Raw genomic sequence first — 18,730 nt, forward strand, 5'->3', positions numbered from 1 at the left:
TCAATTAAACAGCTCCTACCAAACTCACTGTGGATAGTTTTTCCTTAGTGGCTTTAACCTTTTGCAGGACTGAATTGGAGAGTGCATTAAGGATTAAACATATTAATGGTGTGACTGAGTTTTAAGCATCCTTGCTGCCATAGGGTCTTTGATTTAAAGCTTAGTCACATTTCCTGCCTTGCGTTTCCTGTGATTTCTTGGCAAGATCCATTCTTGGCTTGGTTTAGTCCTAAAGTCTTCTCAGAACAGAATCTCTAAAAATTCTTAGTAGTAAGTATTGCATCAATAGGCCAGAGTCGTTGAGTGGTCAGTGAGGCAAATTAGCCGTAGTTTGCTTGAGGTCACTGTAGAGCACGTCCGTCAAAAGCAGCTCACGTACCAAGAAGAGGAATGGGGCTTTAGTGGGACATTTTGTAAATGAATTTCTGGTACATCTGGACTCCAGTCTGATACGATACCTCATTGTGGCTTTGTCGTGCTGTCTGCTAACCAGTGGCTGGCTCTAAGACATGTAGAGCTCATCATTGAAGTAATAAAACAGGCTGATTTCTTCTGAGATGGCTCAGCATTCAAAATCTAGTACAGTGGTTAAATTTTTAAACACCTTTTGCACATTCATGCTGTTCCTTGGCAGGGTAAGGAGATTTAAGAATTCTGGGACAGAATCTTTTTTATTGCATAGAGTTGAAAGATGGTTGTGCTTAATGTAGTGAGGATATTTTATGGGTGTCCTCTCTAAGCGGCAAGGAAAATACTCAAAAGTGATAGCCTCAATTTGATCTATCTCTGGGGGCTTTTTGTGTTTAGTCTAATCGATCAGAAATTCTAATTTTGGAGCCACTACACAGAAAAATAGGAATATTGATACAGCATCTGGGAGTACTAAACTTTGTGTGTGAGAGAGAGAGAGAGAGAGAGAGAGAGAGTGTGTGTGTGTGTGTGTGTGTGTGTGTACAGACCTATATCTTGGGTCCTAAATGTAAGCTTCCAGAAAGGCATTTCATCTGTTTTTATGCGAATTGACAGGGGAATTAAATGCAGTAGCTTAGAAATTGGCCTGAATCCAGACTGAGAAACTAATTTTAAAAGCTATGAAGTACATATTTAGATTTGGCTGGTTTTTTACCAGTCTTGTTCCATTTTATTCCAGGCGACATCTTAACTTATTTTTATGCTTTAAACAGACCTTATCTTGGAGAGCTTCCAGGAGATTTGTTCCTTAGGAGAACTTAGTGTATTTTTTGCATATGAATTTAAACTCCTCCCTCAAAGTACATGTGGTAGGGCACTGGTCTTAAAAGAAAATCTCAGCGTTTTTGCACTGACCATAACTCTAGCTAGTGACTGGATGGGCACCATGCAGCCCCATCTGGCATCCAGGAATATGGAAAGGCTGTGCTGGGGAAGCCATCTGCCTTGCCTTCCTCACCAAAGTCCAAGGCTGGGGCAATTTATTTGAAATTACCTTAGAAACCTGGGTTTATTTTGCTGGCTTTTACCCCAGAATAAATCATCTGAGAATTTTCCTGGGCCTCGTTATTATAAAATCCTAGGAGAACAGTGATGCCTAGCACAGAATGCTGCGACCCAGGGACGCTGTTTGAAGTCCCTCCTGGTCACTTACCTGTTTGCTGTGGGCCTTTGTGGGTTTCCCCCTCCCGGTGTGGACCTCCAGTCTGCTCAGAACACTTTTGTCATTCAGCAGGCAGACTCTGAGGGATACTTCCTGCCTTTATTATTATTATTTTTTTTTTTAAGATTTTATTTATTCATGAGAGGCAGAGAGAAAGGCAGAGATACAGGCAGAGGGAGAAGCAGGCCCCATGCAGGGAGCCCGACGTGGGACTCCATCCGGGTCTCCAGGATCACACCCTGGGCTAAAGGCGGCGCTAAACCGCTGAGCCACCAGGGCTGTCCTACTTCCTGCCTTTAGGAAAAAGACAGTTGCTATTCCCCACTCACAGGAATATTCTAGTGTTTGCCTTTGGAATGTTATCTTTATCGGCATGCAAGCTGAGCACTAGAGAAAGTCTGATAGAGAGCATTTCACTGCTTAGTCTGTGAAAAGCATTAGAACAATAGTTTTGGAGATTAGAGTATTTTTCATATTTTTTAGATCTTAGTGTCAGCCCTGTAACCAAGAAAAGTTAAACAGAGACTATTGGTTTCTGTATGTTTAGGGACAAGACACAAGCAGTCTACCTCTTAGGCAGTCACAAAGACAGGATGTTGAGGACTCTGTCTACCTAGATGCCTCTGTGGTTGTAGCTGTAGGATGTTTTCCTGAAGTGAGAGCACTGAGTCAGAGTCAGTAATTTTGGTAGATATTGCCAGATCCTCCTCTACAGAGTTTATACCCTTTTGCCTCTCACCCTACGATGCATGAGAATGCTCGTTTTCCCAGGGTATGTTGGCAGATGTTCGGATCTCTGCCAATCTGATAGATTAAAAATGGTATCTACATTCTCTTGTGAAAGAGGTCCAAAATCTTCTCTTATGTTGAAGGCTGTTTTTCTTCTCCTGTGAAATGTCTCTATGCCCTTAATCCATTTTTCTGTTCAGTTACTGATCTTCTCCATTTCTTTATATACTAGAGAGATTAGCCTTTTATCTATGGTAAGAGTTGCAGATATTTTTTCCAATTTGTTTTTAGAGTTTGGGGGGTTTTCCCCCTCATACAGAAGTTTATGTTCACATGGTTAAGTCAGTCAGTGCCTCCTACAGCTTCTAGATTTCGAGTCATAGTTAGAAATTCCCTACTCCAAGACCATAAAGAAATTTGCCTGTATTATATCCTAGTATTTTTACAGTTTCATATTTTACACAATCTTTTGATTACCTGTTCAAAGTTTTCTCCTGGTATGTAGTATGAAAGATGGAGCCATCATTTTTTTCTAAATGGCTACCTGTTGGTATCAGTAGCTGTTGTTTCAAAGCCAATGTTTATACAACCAATTTAAGATGCTATCTTTATCATATAATCAGTTTCTGTGTGTGTGCATATGTATATGTGTGTGTGTATATGTATATACATATTCTGAACTTGCTATCATAAATTATGCTTTGATGGAAGAGAGAAAGGTATTCTGATACTCAAAAGACATCTTAGTTGGAGGAAGAGAAAAGAGGCATCGTTGCTGACACAGGACAAAGAAAGACCCTAATGAAAAAGAACTGTTTGGGTGGGTTGGTTGATTGTTTGTTAATAAGTATTATTTAGGAGACAGCACCAAGGAGACCCAAATCAGAAATAATTGTTAACCAGATCTTACATGTTATCCTCCTTTTGCCACTAATTTGCTAGGGCTTGCTGCCCAATGCAAACCAAATGTACACAGAACTGATGGAATCCACTGTAATAAGTTGTCACATCTGGGTATGAATGCCAGTAAGTACCAGGGATTTGGAGCCTTACTAAATGCAAGAAAATGCTGGCATTTATTATCTGTTCTATTTTATCCCCAGAGGGTAAAGAATAAAAATAATAGAAGTTAGAAAACTTCCCAACCTCTTTGCAAGGTAAAAAGTAATTTTTCTAGGGAAGGGTAATCTCAGAAGCTTAGCTTTAGCAATTTCCATTTTGAATGATATTGACTCCTTCCCTGCCTCTCCAAATATTTTTCCTTTGAGGAACAAAATTTAAGAGAGAGCTAACCTAACCTAGCTATGTTTTTTATCTCCCCTTTTGCCACTAATTTGCTAGGGCTTGCTGCCCAATGCACATTCTTCCTATCTACAAATGGAAAATGTAATCCCTGCCCCTTCCAATACAGTGTGAGGCACTAAGTCCGCCAAGGTAGGAAGTGTTTGCTTTCATTCAGCAAGCCATGTGCTAGCCAGTCTCTTTGAAGAAAGAGGAATAGATACAGAGTAATAAAGGAGGATCCTTGGCTTGCAGAGCTTACAACTTAGTCGGGAAGCCAGAGGTATTAGTGAATGGTAAAGTGCCATGGTAGAGGCTTACAGAGAAGACATGGGAACTTCCCACCATAGAGCAACCAGCTGCCTGAGTCTGTTGGAGATGGCATGATAGAGAAGGTCATATCTGAGCAGCAGTAGAGCATTGCAGACCAGACAGCTGTGTTAGCATGCCTTCCGTACTCTTAAAACTCTCCGGGGCTTTGCACAACCTTTGGTTCCATCCTTCTGCTATCATTTAGTGAATTTGGATCACCCTGTTTTACTGGTATTGCTGGAAAATCTAGTTCTGTTCTTGCAGATCTAGGTTGAGACAGGGATGCCTTGTTATCACTTTGGTATGTCCACAGGAATGTATGTGTTAGAAAAGCTCAAGATTTAAAGATTAAAACATAGGAACAGCCTGGTTTTTACATGCTCATTTTCTTGTTGTTCAATGAGGGTGGGGACATTTTGTTAAGGATGATGAGCTCTTACGCAGAGTGGTGGTGATTGAGTCTCTAGCCATTCAATGTCAGAATTAACAATCTGGCTTTCAGTTCTCCTGTTACACAGCCTCCTTCTTCTCAGCGAACCCTAAAACTCAGCTTCTTTAACTGTAGTCTTCTGTCCCCAAGAAGGGCTTACATGTAGTTTAAAGTTTTGATTGATGGATTCTAAACAGTAACAGTCTTAAGATACCTCCATGAAACAGGACTTGTGCAAAGGTTCGGAGCCCTGAAAAAACATGGTTTTCATGAAACGGGAAGAAGTAGATACGGAGGTGCAGGGGGGTGAGAAATGTGCCAGCTCATAAGGGGCTTTCAGGCAAAGATGAAAGGAGTTAAGATTTGATCTTGAGTCTTAACCACGCTAGAGGCTGGGTTCCATGTACCCTGAGATTTTCAAGATTTCCTAAAAAATAAAACCTCTTCACATGAAATAAAACGAATCAGGGCAGCCCCAGTGGCTTAGTGGTTTAGCGCCACCTTTGGCCCAGGGCCTGATCCTGGAGACTGGGATCGGTCCCGCGTCGGGCTCCCTGCATGGGACCTGCTTGTGTCTCTGCGCCCCCCCCCCCAACCCCTCATTAATAAATAAAATCTTAAAAAAAAAAAAAAACTAATCAGCAGTAGTCCTTAATCCTAAATGTCTAAATTCATTGTTTAGTCTCAGACAAACTTTTACTGCTTCTATTGTTCCAAAACAAGAGAAAGGGAATGGGATTAAGAATGCTCTCATCAGGGTGCCTGGGTGGCTCAGTCAGTTAAGCATCTGCCTTCGGCTCAGATCACTCACTATCCTGGGGTCCTGGATTTGACCCACATCAGGCTCCCTGCTCAGTGAGGAGCTTGCTTTTCCCTCTCCCTCTGCCCCCCCGCATACCCCCCTCCTGGCTAGTGCACTCATGCTCATGCTCTCTTTATTGCTCTAAATAAAATCTAAAAAAAAAAAGATCTCCTCACATTCTAAAGATCAGCCTTGCTACATACTCTGTGGTCTCCTCCTTTTTGAGTTTGGATCACATTGATAGCAGCCAGCACTTGTACTCTTGGTGTCAGGTGTTTCTTCACCTGCCAGTCCGGAGTGGTACAGGGGTCACGCTACACCGGACCAGCCTTGTAGTGGGAAGTTGGCATTCATCTTACATTACATTTTCTTCTGGTTACTTTGTGCTTCTTCCCGCCAGGAGTTCAAAGAAGGCCGCAGAGCCAGCCACACAGCCCCACAGGTCCTCTTTAGCCACAGGGAACCTCCTCTGGAGCTGAAAGACACAGATGCTGCTGTGGGCGACAACATTGGCTACATTACCTTCGGTGAGTGGGGCAGGAATGCCAAGTCGGGGGCCTCTGATCCCTTCCTGCTGCAGGATGGGTAAACTAGGACAGACCTTTGTTAAGATGTAAAAGGGGCAAAGGCATGTGTACCAGATCGTTCTGATTACAAATGCTAGGACTGTAGGAGGGTGTGCCACAATCATTTTCTTTTTTTCCTGTTTTTCTTAAATCCTGAGGGAAAAAAGTGTGGTCCCTGATGTCAAGTGTTAAGAGTTGGGACCACGTAAACATTGCCAAGTAGTAGGGTGGGAGGAAGTTTCTGTCATTTAGCATTTGTTGGGTTTTTGCTGACTAAGCCAGAGCTCCTGCCATGATTCACCTATTCCACTGAAGAAATTTAAGTCTTCCCTTCTTTTTTTTTTATTTTTTTATTTTTTTAATTTTTATTTATTTATGATAGTCACAGAGAGAGAGAGAGAGAGAGACGCAGAGACATAGGCAGAGGGAGAAGCAGGCTCCATGCACCGGGAGCCTGATGTGGGATTCGATCCCGGGTCTCCAGGATCGCGCCCTGGGCCAAAGGCAGGCGCCAAACCGCTGCGCCACCCAGGGATCCCTAAGTCTTCCCTTCTTATGGTTGGTCCAGACCAGTGAGCTATCTCTAATGAGTGTAGCTAACAATTTGGAATAACAGCTCATTCCCACACTGCACTTAACACTATTAAAATATTGCTTTTTGTGAAATTTAAATCATCTCAGTACTGAAGGTGTACCCGTTTATGGGTGATGAGCCCACCGATTTACCATATTTCATTAAATCTAAACTACACATTTTCTTTCATGTGACAGTCTTTGATGTTGGGATGCAGCTTACAATTCATGCCACACGGTTGGGTCTTTTTGTGGATTTTTTGTTTTGTTTTGTTAAGATTTATTCATGAGAGAGAGACAGAGACAGAGACACAGAGGGAGAAGCAGGCTCCGTGCAGGTAGCCTGACACATGCCACACAGTTTAATTAGCCTTTGTCTTTATGGTGCATAAACTGATGGTAAACTTCTAGTTGTTGGCAGTTCTGCTGTTCATTTCTTCTCAGAATTGACACACAGGTCCCACCCTTTCTTTTGAGGCATTCCTTTTCATGTTAGGAAAACCTCCTACTTGGAGAATTTTATGGTTGCCAAGACCACTGACTAGAGTAGATACAGGAGATGGAGAGGATTCCAGAAAGCTGAAGGGGGAACGAATGCAGAGTGGCTAGAGGGGGCTTCGGTACATGGCACCGTGGGAGGGGCTTTTCTCATCCCCCAGCTGAGGAGCTCCTGCTGCCTGTCCTCATCAGGAGAGTTGAGGTCCTTGGAGCTTAGTGTTTAGTTTTCACCACAAGACCACAGAATCTTCTGGAACCATGTGCCTCTGAAAGCTGCAGCACCAGGGATGGAGGACAGGCAGGCTTTGTTTCCTGATGCTGATACCTAAGATGAAGTGTTTTCTCCAAGGCCCCCAACTCCTGTAGCCAGTGGTATCACCGTCTCAGGAGACCTCCATGCTGCAGAGGCAGAAGCTAGTCAGCGTGCAGCAGGCAGGGGGTAGATCTCAGAATGCACAGCCACAGGGTGGAACCCAGACCTGGAGTAATGCCCGGCACTGAGCCCTTTCCCAGGGAAGCCCTGGTTTTCTCCCATCATCTCCGTTTTCCTTGACATAGCCTCCATCTGCACTCCCTGGTACCTGTCCTGGTTATAGTGTTTATCCCTTCCTCATCTGAGGGGGAAAACCCTGACAAAGCCTGGGTGGGGTGAACCAGGTGCGATGTACTCAGGCAGGGAGAGATCGGAGCTGACCGTAGACTCTACCTACCCACCTTTCAGCCTCCATGTGACACCTTTTTTGTGCCCTGCCCACAGTACTGTTCCCTCGGCACACCAATGCCAGCGCTCGAGACAACACCATCAACCTGATCCACACGTTCCGGGACTACCTGCATTACCACATCAAATGCTCTAAGGTGGGAAGGGCCACAGCAACTCGGCTCCTATGGTCCAGGTCATTCTCTCCACCACAGTTAGTGACATAAAACGTCATTCGGGTTGGGGGCTGCCTCAGTCAGTAGAGCACATCGCTCTTGATCTTGAGGTTGTGTGTCTGAGCACCACACTGGGGATAGAGTTTACTTTTGGGGAAAACAAAAGTCTTTCTTCTAGTCCAGGCTGTTGCTATGAATTCTGGTGGTTCTAGAGACTTTAAGATCCCATGGCCTTCCTTCCATCTCTCCCTCTAACCTCCTCCCTGTAGTAGAGAAATGAATATTTGTCTTCAGAAAGGGTTGCCCTCCTGCTTATCTGCATGGCCCTGTGTCAATCCCAGGGCATGTGTTCCCAAACTTTCCTGGTAACTCTTACTAAAACCAAAGTTGTCTTTCTAGAACATTGTGTTCATTGCTTCAGTACCCATTGTGTTTGCTCCCAGGCCTATATTCACACACGTATGCGGGCAAAAACATCGGACTTCCTCAAGGTGCTGAACCGTGCACGCCCAGATGCCGAGAAGAAAGAAATGAAAACAATCACGTGAGTGGGGCGGCCACACAAGCAGGACCACTTTCCTTTCCTGATTCCCCCAAGAGGAAAGTAGTGGGTGCTGGTCCCCTGGCCCTCAGGGTATCTGGACAGCAGTTATAGGTGAGGCAGGCAGGGCTGGGCCTGTAGCCATGTGAGCGACTGAAGACGGGATGGACAGGTTTTCACTTCTGAGTAGTTTGGGCTGGACTCCCTCGTTGCACATCTCCATGAGCGAGGGGGGTGGCAGCTAGGGAGAACACAAAGGGACCTTGTTACCGAGATACACTGTGTCCTCCCTGGGCCTACGTTAGGTCAGCCCCCTCGAGGTCTTCCTGCAGAAAGGGGGAGATTTGCTTCTGGCCATTTTAGTTGAGTGAACAGGCCGAGAGCCCACCCCTAAGTGCTATTATCCCCCAGTCTGCTTCTCAGTGAATTTTGTATGGAAATGAAGTTGTCTCTCTCAGAGATGGACATGTTGGCTAGCACGCTCCCATGTGTGGCTGTGAAGGAGAGGCCAGCGTGGTCTAGAGCCTAGGTAGGCATGTAGGTCTTTGGACAAAATGTCAGGTGTTGGGTTCCTCTTTTGGTGACGTTTAGGTGATCCTGTTCTCAAGATAAGGCAACACGTTCTTATCTGCCTGCCTTTGTGCCCACTGAACTCGAGTCTTAAGGTGAACTTAGTGCTGCACACCCCTCACAGCCAGTGTATTTGCCAACACCTACTCCTCTTGGGGGTGACCTTTGGCAAGTGTGGTGTCCACGAGGCTCCAAGTTCCCTCCCTGGGCATGTGAGGCCTCTCCTGCCAATCTAGTTTTTGCTGCTGCATGACAGGATGAGAGAAGTGCCTGACGCCTGATACCTGAGCAGAGGGTTTTCAATCTCAGAAACATCAGATGGTTGTAAAAGCAGTTTATCCCTCCTGACTTCCTTAGGTGAAGGCTGTAGAGGCTACCCATCTCATGAAAGTGGTACCAAAGGCCTCTCTTGGTAGTAGCTCTATACCTCCTGTCCAGAGCCAGGAAGTGGTGTTCAGCCTATAGTTGGAATCTCTGCTTCCAGAGAGTGTCCCAGGTGCCATGGTGACACAATGGCAGCGTCATGCCCTCTACTCTGCAGCTTTGTGGCAAGGCCTAAAATGGGCAAAACTGACACAGCGTAGGGAGGGCATATGTCCTGGGACACTTACGCTCTTTCTGCCCCTTCTGAAACTTGCCTCCCTCTTGGAGTTTACAAGTTCCCCTGCACCTCTTGCCACAGGACTGCTCTTCTCACGGGGCACCACTTTGGTGACCTTGAGTGTGGGGCAACCAGTGCTGTGCCATTTTCAGGGCAAGTGGAGAGACTGGCTGGGAGGTAAATGGGCAGCTGGGAACAGCAGAAGGAAGCCTGACCTGGCCAGCCCGTCCTACACCAAATAGGAAGGCTGGCTTCGTAAATAGCAGTCATGGGGCTGCCTGCGTCATCTTCAGCCCTGTAACTTGTCTGTTCAGAAGAGGCCAGCACGGCAGATGCCGCCCAGTGTCTCCCCAGAGAGCTTCCCCCCTGCCCTGTTACCCCACCATCAGTGGTCTTGGGGTGCTGCAACACAAATACAGTCATCTGAGGTACAGGGACGAAACCCCTGCCCTGCCAGGGAGCTGAGGAAGGATAGATTCTTGAAGCCAACCAGGCATCCATAAACCTCCTTCCTGGGACTGAGAAAGTAGCTCTGCTTTTTTCTGCCCTGTGACCTTTCTTTAGCAGAGATGGGCCCCAGAAAGGAGAAGGGGGAGGCAGACAACCACATCTGAGCTGAAAACCAAGTCATGTTACTAAGGATGAGTAGGGGAGGCCAGGACCCCCACAGACGGCAGAAACAGGGATGCTGCATGGAATAGGGTGGCAGGCCTGGCTTGGTGCCTCTGCCAGAATCGAACACTCAATGATCTCTGTGTGGTGAGGTGGGAATGGAAGTGAAGAAACACAATTTCATTTTAGGGTAGGTGAGACCTTCAGGACGGGAATATTTAGCTCCCATGTCTTTGCCCCAATTTCCCATAGTTCTCAGCCCTAGACTGAATTACTACCTGTCTTTGAGAACCAGCCTGTTCCCAAAAATGGCCCTCCCAGAGAAATACTGGGTGGGATGGAAGGCCAGGACTCAGGAGCCTAAAGTCAGGTGAGCATTCTGTAACCCAGAGTGTGGTCACCACATGGCAGCATGAAGGGCCTGTACTTGGAAGTTTTGAGCATCCTATCCTCCTCCCATGGTGGGAAATGAAGGAACTGTTATCTGTAAGCCTGAAGAGGTACAAGCTGTGTAAGAGGAGCCGGAGCTCTCAACCAGGAAGAAGGTTGAGCCCAGTCTGAAATTCGAGTAGGTTTGGCCATCCAGAAGTTGTGGGCAGGGGACTCTCTTGTCTTAACTTGATATTTATTGAACATCCTTTTGGGCTTGGCCTAGATGCTCCCTCTTTCCCCAAAAGTATTCGACAGGAAGAAAGCTGATGAAATCTCTCTGGGCCTAGAGTTCCCACATCCTCTGAGGAGCCTTGGCACCCATGTCTCAGTGTCTCTGGGGTCCCATCCCTAGTCCAGGAGCATGGGGTGGCGGGACAGGTGAGCCCAAAACCAGCCTTCACACTTCTCTCTGTTCTTGAAGGGGGAAGACGTTTTCGTCCCGCTAACTCTGGGGAACAGGAAGAGGCGGCGGCTGGCAGCTGAAGGCTGGAACACTTGCTACTGGATAATCGTAGCTTTTAATGTTGCACCTCTCCAGGTTCTTAAGGGATTCTCCGTTTGGGTTCCATTTTGTATACGTTTGGAAAATAATCTGCAGAAACGAGCTGTGCTTGCAAGGACTTCATAGTTCTCAAGAATTAAAAAAAAGGAAAACAATTCCACTTGATCAACTTAATTCCTTTTCTTTACTTTCCCTCCCTCACTCCCCTTGCCTTCCTCCCCCTCTTCCAAGCTGTTGCGCTTTGCAATATGTTACTGGTAATGAGTTGCAGGATAATGCAATCTTAACTTGTTTTCTCCTAAGTGTTTGAGTTCAAAACTCCTGTATCTAAAGAAATACAGTTGGGGTCATTAATAAAGAAAATCTTTCTATCTTACATGAGAATTTGCTGGGTCTCTAGACTGAGTCCAAAAGAGAGAGGAGGGAGGAAGAGTACACATGACGCTGCCCTTGAACCTACAGACTCCATCTGGGAAACCTTAGATTCAGGAGTCCCCTAACCTCCCACTTGGAGGAGAGAAAGGATGGCTGGCTAGTGGGCTCTGGTCGATGGTTCTGAGTATATGTGAACAGGCTTCCTGTAAACCTTGGTGACAAAGTCTGTCTGGCTGTGGCCAAGTAGTTTCTGGGACCGTGACAGTCATATTGTTTTCTGGCTTCTTATTTTATCGTTAATTAACGCACAGCATTTCCCAAAACATGTGTTCCATGGCCTGTGTTCTGCAGGACATTGATGGGTATTATGTCTGGACGTAATGCAGACTGAGCGGCCGCCCTTTCTCTTCTCATGCAGTAGCCCAAAGACTGGCATTCCACAGAATTACCTTTGGGGAGATGCTCACCTAACATGACCAGGTCTAGCAAAGCATGCTGTCCCCTAGCAGGACACTGATCCCAAAAATGAAAGCGTTCAGAAAATTCGGTAAAGAATTATCAGGGCAATTTTAGGAGCCGCTGAAATGGTCTGAGGGCCATCCTAGTGGTTTCTAGCTTCTTGCTTTCCCTTTTAACTTGTCTCCACCTAGTGAAGTGAGTTTCAGGCTGGTTTGAGATCCATTCATGACTTGTCCTGACGTTTTTATTTCCTTTTTTTTTTTTTTTTTTTTAAGATTTATTTATTCATTCATTCAGAGAGAGTGAAGAGAGAGGCAGAGACACAGGTGGAGGGAGAAGCAGGCTCCATGCAGGAAGCCCGATGTGGGACTCGAACCCGGGTCTCGAGGATCACACCCCAGGCTGCAGGCGGCGCTAAACCGCTGCGCCACCGGGGCTGCCCACGTTTTTATTTCCTAAACCGTTATGAGATCACTGGAGATTTATATGCAGTTATAAGAAATAATATAGAAATTCTGTGTGCTCTTCACCCAGCTCCCCCCAGTGGTAGCATCTCGAATGACTGTAGTACAACGTCTTAGCCAGACCATGTTGTGGTCCAGGCCTGACTCGCCCGCGCGCACGCGCGGGTGTGTGTGTGTGTGTGTGTGTGGTGTATTTCTGTGTCTGTCACTGTGTAACTTCATCACTGGCCTTTTTAAGATCTTATTTTTTGAGAGCACGAACAGGGTAGTGGGGGTGGATAAAGGGAGAGGCAGGCTCCTTGCTGAACAGGGGCTCAATCTCAGGACCCCGAGATCATGACCTGAGTGGAAGGCAGACAATTAACCAACTGAGCCACCCACGTGCCCCAGCTTTTTTTTTTTTTTTTTTTTAATGGGATAGTATAGATCAGTATACATCACACTTCTCAAGGGTAAGTATTGATTTGGGAATGTGTTTTAGTTTTGTACATACATCTTGATTGGATTATGAAATGCCTTTTTGCTGTGAGTCCAGTCTGAAAGCCACAGGTCATTGAGTCACCTGGATTCCACTGAAATGGGCTCTTAGCTCAGGACTTAGTAGCTAAGTGCCCATCCCAACAAACGTGTACTGGGGAGTGCTGGTGTTGATGGGGCAGCCCCTTGTCACCTGCTTCTGGTGGCTGGCAAACCTGGAAAAGGAAGTGCTGGCTGCTGCAGCAGCCGCCTCCTGGGGAGCCAGTATTTGGTAGTTGCCATTGCAGTTTCCTTCAGTCTCAGTGGTGTGAAGACCCTCGTCCTAAAAGCTCCTGAGGCCAAAGACCCAAGCCTACATCTGCTCTGGGGGCTGTTTTGAGTTCAAGCAATGCTACCCCTTCTGGGGATTGCTAAAAGTAGTGCAGTGTGCCTCTGAGGGGGCCGTAGAGAATCTGGTTAAGCACCAACAGGGAGGACCGGGTTTCTTCGGCCCATAGACCGGACTCCAGGCTTCCTGAAGCCAAGTTCCTGGCCAGGATTGTGCCCAGAGTCCCCCAGAGGCTCCCAAGGGCTTGTCTGCTCTTGCCTATGGAGACTGAAGAGTTTTGACAGCGGCTCCTGGAGGCCAGCCAGGGTCCAGAAAGCCTCGAGCCTCCTTGCCTCCATTCATCCCGTTCCCCGTACCCGTACCCCAGCCCCTGCATACCACACCCACCCAGTCCTGGGCCCCCAAGGTCAGCAAAGAGCTTCAAATATCCCAGAGAATGGAATGAGCAGTGAACGAAGGCCAGGAGGATGCTCTGGCAGGGTTGAGCCCCGATAGAGGCTCTGCCTGAGGAGAGGAGAATGGGGGCCACGGAGGGGGCTCTCCAGCCTGCATCTGACATGGAGCGTCTGGAAACTGCCGGCGCCAGAGCCCTCCTGTGGGCAAGAGGAGAAGGCCAGGGATGAGTCCGTGCCAGAGGTTGATGGAGCCGAGAAGGCCTGGATGGTCCAGTGAGGAAGAGACAGGACCCAGGCTTCCCGGCCCCTTCATACGTCATCCCACACACAGTGTTTAGACAAAGCAGCGAAGAAGAAACACAGACATCCTGGATCCCGTAGGGAGGAGGCGAGGGCTGGGAACAGAAGGAGGTCTGTTTATTCCTGGCAGTGAGCATCTGAGGGGCCCCACACCCACTTCTGTCCGGGCCCCAGGCTGAACTCTCCCAGAGCCTCTGACTTGTGCCGCCAGATAGCGTGGGTCGGAGGGCCGGCTGCCCGCTTGAGGATGGGCTTGGGGCTGGATGCTTTCCTCCTCTCCCCTCCTGTCCCAACAGAAGTCCTGCCTCCCCAGGCCCCCTGGCCACTGCAGGATGGGTGGAGCTAGACCCCTGGGACCTCCACCCTCCACCTGGGTCTCCCGCCCCCCTGCCAAGGGCACAAAAGTCCCCTGGCTCTGTCTGCCTGTGCTCCTGAGCAGGGAAGTCTTTCCTTGTGTCTCATCTCCAGCTTTCTTGCTGCAGTTCCAACCTGCTCCCTCCCACTTCAGCCGGCTTCTTTCCAGCACCCCAAGGCCTCGCGAGGTACAAGCGAAAATTAGAGCATCACACCTCCTGGCTGCCTCGCCTGAACTTACTTGCCCTTCCTCTCCTGTACCTACTTTCCTCAGCATCCCCATGGAGCAGAAGTGCCCATTCTCCTCTTGCTTTTCCATGAGCTCTCTATCTGCCTTTCCCTAGAGTTCTCTCTCTTGGACTGGACAGGTGGCTGGAGGGAAGTGACATGCAGAGAAGGGCAGGAATCCTAAAAATGGTAATGACGGCTGCCTTTCATGGAGTGCCTTTGTGCCTAGTGCTTGCTCATCCAAGTCCTCATCACGCATTAGCTCCGTTAGTCTCACCATAGGTGAGTGCAACATAAGCCCCATCCTACAGATGAAGACGCAAAGGCAAGAGAACTTCAGTAACTTGCCCAAGTTCACACAGCTTAAAAAAAAAAATCCCAGCTGGAATTCTAAGATTCAAATCCAGGCCTTCTGGTCCCAATACTGACTCGCGCCTCTTACCACCACGGAGGGGAAGGAAATGAATCATTTGTTGAGAACCAACACCTCCCCCCCACCCGATCAAGTGTCCGGCACCAGAATATATGCAGTCACTGTTACTCCATGATAGTCCCCAACAGCCCAGAGAGGTAGGTGTACTTGTTCCCGTTTTACAGGTGGGAAAATTGAGGGTAGCCGGCCCAATGCCACACCCCCCAGAGCCATTTCAACCTCATAGCTCAGAACTTGACTCAAAGTCATCGAGAAAAGTGCAGGATGACCCCAGGTTCTAGAAGGCAAGGTTGGCTTTCTAAGCTGAAAGGCCCACCAGGTGACAAGGATGGGGAAGATCCGCAAGCTCCAAACAACCCCGCCACTGCCGCCATCAGACACGACTCTGCAGTGCACGGTCCGGGACGTGCTGTCAGCCGGCCGGCCACTCGGGGGTTCAAGTCTCATAAAATGTAAATGTATTAGCTCAGATGGGAAGTGGAGCGGGGTAGACGAAACCATGATTACTCATTGACTGGAAAGCAATTCTCAGACTAGCTAGGCTGGTGGCCGGTGACCGGCTCCAAGTTGGGTGACCTGACGTAGGGGATCCGCCGCCTTGGTGGCGAGCTGCAGCCGGCGGCCGGGGAAGGGGCACTGGACAGGGATGGGAAGGCCTCCTGTCCCCGCGGCTCAGGGTGTGCCAGGTCCCACCCCCAGAGGCGGGGCCAGGCCGAGCCCCACCAGCCCCAGCTCCGTCCCTCCAGAACCCAGGCGGGGGCAGAGCCTGGGCAGCAGGCAGCCCGGGGCCCCGCGGTCCGAGGCACAGCAGACCGCGCCTGAAGCCCTGCCCGCCTGCCCGCCTGCCCGCAGCCAGTCCCTGACGCGAGGAGCAAGGCCCAGGCCCGCCCAGCGACACCTGCCCCAGCATGTGAGTAGCACTTAGCCTCACCTGGAGACCGCAGCCCCGGACCCTGGAGGGACCCTGGAGAGCGCCGCACCCAGTCCAAGCCGCGGAGCCTCCTGGTGGGAAGGGGGCCCTGGGGCCACCCCGCCCCCTTGCTGCTCCGGGGGAGGAGGGGTGAGGACGCCCTCCAGGCTGAGTGCTGGGAGCTCCAGCCCGTGACCCCAGAGTCCAGCTTTGACTAACAGCCCCCGAGGTCTCCCGGGGCTTAACAGAGTTCGTGGCGCGGGGACGAAGGAACAGAAACCAAAGGGCCTGCTAGACAGGGAAGGAGGTCCTGGGGAGAGCGCAGGGGTGAGGAGTGGGGGACGTTGAGGAAGAGGAACCGGGCTGCGGGGAGGGGAAGGGAGGAGGCAGCCTGGCGGGGCTTGGCGGGCCCAGAGTTGGGGGGAGGAGGGGTCTGGGAAGAGAAGGGGTCAGCCTGCGTCTCCGGGGCTCGGGGTGGCAGCTCAGGGTGGCGGTGATGCCCTCGGATCCGGGGTGAGGAGGTGGGGGCAGGCAGGAATCCATTCCTTATTGACTTTAACCCTGGCAACGGCGGCTGCTCCCCTGCTGACAGCAGCAGGAGATTCCCCCTGGGGCTGGGACCCCCCCCCTCCGCATGGCGTGGCCCTGGGGCCAGGGTGTCTGAGGGGCCTGAGGACACAGAACCAAGAAAGGGAAGGACAGGCCCCGATCAGAGTCACGGAACGGCAGCTCCTCCTGCGTCCGCTCTGGGCTCAGCCCAGCGCCCCGGGGTGTGGGGACTGTCCCCCTTCCTGCTGGCACCTTCATCCTCCCCAGTGACTCCCCTCTGCCTCCAGTTCCCAGGAAGGGCCCTGTTGCTAGTGTGGTGAGGAGGAGTCAAGTTTATGGGCTGGAAGTCCTACCCGGAGGCTGCTCACTGGGCTGTAACCTGTGAGGCGGGGGAGAGAGGCGAGGAGCTCAGGGGACAGGGTCCCCCACTTGCTGCTGCCACCCTGGCCCTGGCCTGTCACTAACTCAGGCGTTGAGCAAGCCCTGCCTTTGCCTCTGCCTCCCGCCTGCCCTGCCCACCCCTCCGGGTCCATCCCTAAAGCCCCGGTGCCAGCCAGGCTGCGAGCGCCTGAGGATGGGGACCCCTCTCCGTCACAGCGGCCACCCCTAGCACTGGCCCCAGCCCAACCTGAAGGAGCCCCTCACGTGCTGGCCTGGCTGGAAGACCAGGACACACCCGCCAGGCCCCGTCCTCCCTTTCAGCCGACTTAGAGGCCTCGGCTGGTGGAGGCCGCCGGACAAGACGCTCTGGGGCTTTGGGGCCCCGTGGGGCGGCCCTGCAGTCTCAACAGAGGCCTCAGCACAGCTGCCGGGAGCGGGTGGGACGGGGACAGGTAATAGCAAGGGCCGGCGCGGCAGGGCGGGGACGGGGACACCGGGTGGACACAGCCCGCGCGCTCGGCGCCCAACAGTTGCTACCACGCAGGACAGACTTGCTGGCTGGATGTGACTTTTAAGAGAAGCCCCAAATCGTGAATTTTTATGCAAACTGTAACCGGCCGCATCCGCAAGCCAGATAAGGCCGGGCGGCGGCTGGTGTGCAACCCGCGGACGACGCGCACCCCGGCTGATCCCGGCTGATCCCGGCTGATCCCGGCCGCCCGTCTTTCACCCAGGCTCGCCGGCCGCGGCCCCAGGCCTCCCCCGTCCCGATGACACCCAACAGCACCAGGGAGGAGCCCAGCCCCGTTCCCGCGGGGGCCTTGGGGCTCTCCCTGGCCCTGGCCAGCCTCATCGTCGCTGCCAACCTGCTCCTGGCCTTGGGCATCGCCAGGGACCGGCACCTGCGCCGCCCGCCCGCCGGCTGCTTCTTCCTGAGCCTGCTGCTGGCCGGGCTGCTCACGGGGCTGGCGCTGCCCGCGCTGCCCGGCCTCTGGAGCCAGAGCCGCCGGGGCTACTGGTCCTGCCTCTTCCTCTACCTGGCGCCCAACTTCTCCTTCCTCTCCCTGCTCGCCAACCTCCTGCTGGTGCACGGCGAGCGCTACGTGGCCGTGCTGCGGCCCCTCCAGCCCCGCGGGAGCCCGCGGCTGGCCCTGCTGCTCACCTGGGCCGGGCCCCTGCTCTTCGCCAGCCTGCCCGCGCTGGGCTGGAACCACTGGGCGCCCGGCGCCAACTGCAGCTCCCAGGCCGTCTTCCCGGCCCCCTACCTCTACCTGGAAGTCTACGGGCTCCTGCTGCCCGCCGTGGGGGCCGCCGCCCTGCTCTCGGCCCGCGTGCTGGCCGTGGCGCACCGTCAGCTACAGGACATCCGGCGGCTGGAGCGGGCCGTGTGTCGCGGCGCCCCCTCGGCCCTGGCCCGGGCCCTTACCTGGAGGCAGGCGAAGGCGCAGGCCGGGGCCACGCTGCTCTTCGGGCTGTGCTGGGGGCCCTACGTGGCCACCCTGCTCCTCTCGGTCCTGGCCTATGAGCAGCGCCCGCCGCTGGGCCCAGGGACCCTGCTGTCCCTCATGTCACTGGGCAGCGCCAGCGCGGCGGCCGTGCCTGTGGCCATGGGGCTGGGGGACCAGCGCTACACGGCCCCCTGGAGGGCGGCCGCCCGAAGGTGGCTGCAGGGGCTGCAGGGAAGAGCCCCCCGGGGCGGGCCGGGCCCAGGCAGCGCCTACCACACCGGCAGCCAAAGCAGCGTGGACCTCGACTTGAACTAGGGGCAGGCCTCTGCTAGCTCCTGCCAGAACCATCTGTCCATCTCGGCCACCAAGCTGGCCTCCTCATCCCCACGCCTCTGGATCAGAAGCCCTGCCCTTATCCGACTCCACCCTGACCCAATAAACCCATCGGGCCCAGTTCCTGGTTATCTCATTCCGCATCCCTGAGCAGGAGGCAGGAGGGACACCGGCGGAAAGAAACTAGAGCCAGACACGCACCTGCAGAGATCCCGACTCCCTCAGAACTGACTGGGGGGGGGGGGGGGGGGAACGAGACACCACCCTAGGCGGTGAGCTAAGGTACCTCGAAAATGAGCAGATTTTGCCAGGAGCCTCACCCTGACGTGCCCCTCACC

At 51.7% G+C, this 18,730-nt stretch overlaps 2 protein-coding genes across 2 annotated transcripts in view; both read left to right on the forward strand.

The window, feature by feature from the left end:
- The window catches only part of ARPC2 (actin related protein 2/3 complex subunit 2), a 29,755-nt gene extending 18,642 nt beyond the window's left edge, over positions 1-11,113 (forward strand). The window contains exons 8-11 of the mRNA XM_041737350.1: positions 5,588-5,714; positions 7,582-7,682; positions 8,144-8,244; positions 10,878-11,113. Coding sequence (XP_041593284.1) covers positions 5,588-5,714; positions 7,582-7,682; positions 8,144-8,244; positions 10,878-10,902 — 354 coding nt within the window. The 3' untranslated portion in view covers positions 10,903-11,113. The remainder of the gene's footprint in view (positions 1-5,587; positions 5,715-7,581; positions 7,683-8,143; positions 8,245-10,877) is intronic.
- A 4,147-nt stretch (positions 11,114-15,260) lies between these two features.
- Positions 15,261-18,512, forward strand: GPBAR1 (G protein-coupled bile acid receptor 1). Its single transcript, XM_041737080.1, has 2 exons — positions 15,261-15,681; positions 17,346-18,512. The coding sequence occupies exons 1-2, from the start codon at positions 15,418-15,420 to the stop codon at positions 18,372-18,374; spliced, it is 1,293 nt and encodes a 430-aa protein (XP_041593014.1). The 5' UTR covers positions 15,261-15,417; the 3' UTR covers positions 18,375-18,512.
- Positions 18,513-18,730: the final 218 nt, after the last annotated feature.

Source organism: Vulpes lagopus, chromosome 22, assembly GCF_018345385.1.
Source record: "Vulpes lagopus strain Blue_001 chromosome 22, ASM1834538v1, whole genome shotgun sequence".
NCBI lineage: Eukaryota > Metazoa > Chordata > Mammalia > Carnivora > Canidae > Vulpes > Vulpes lagopus.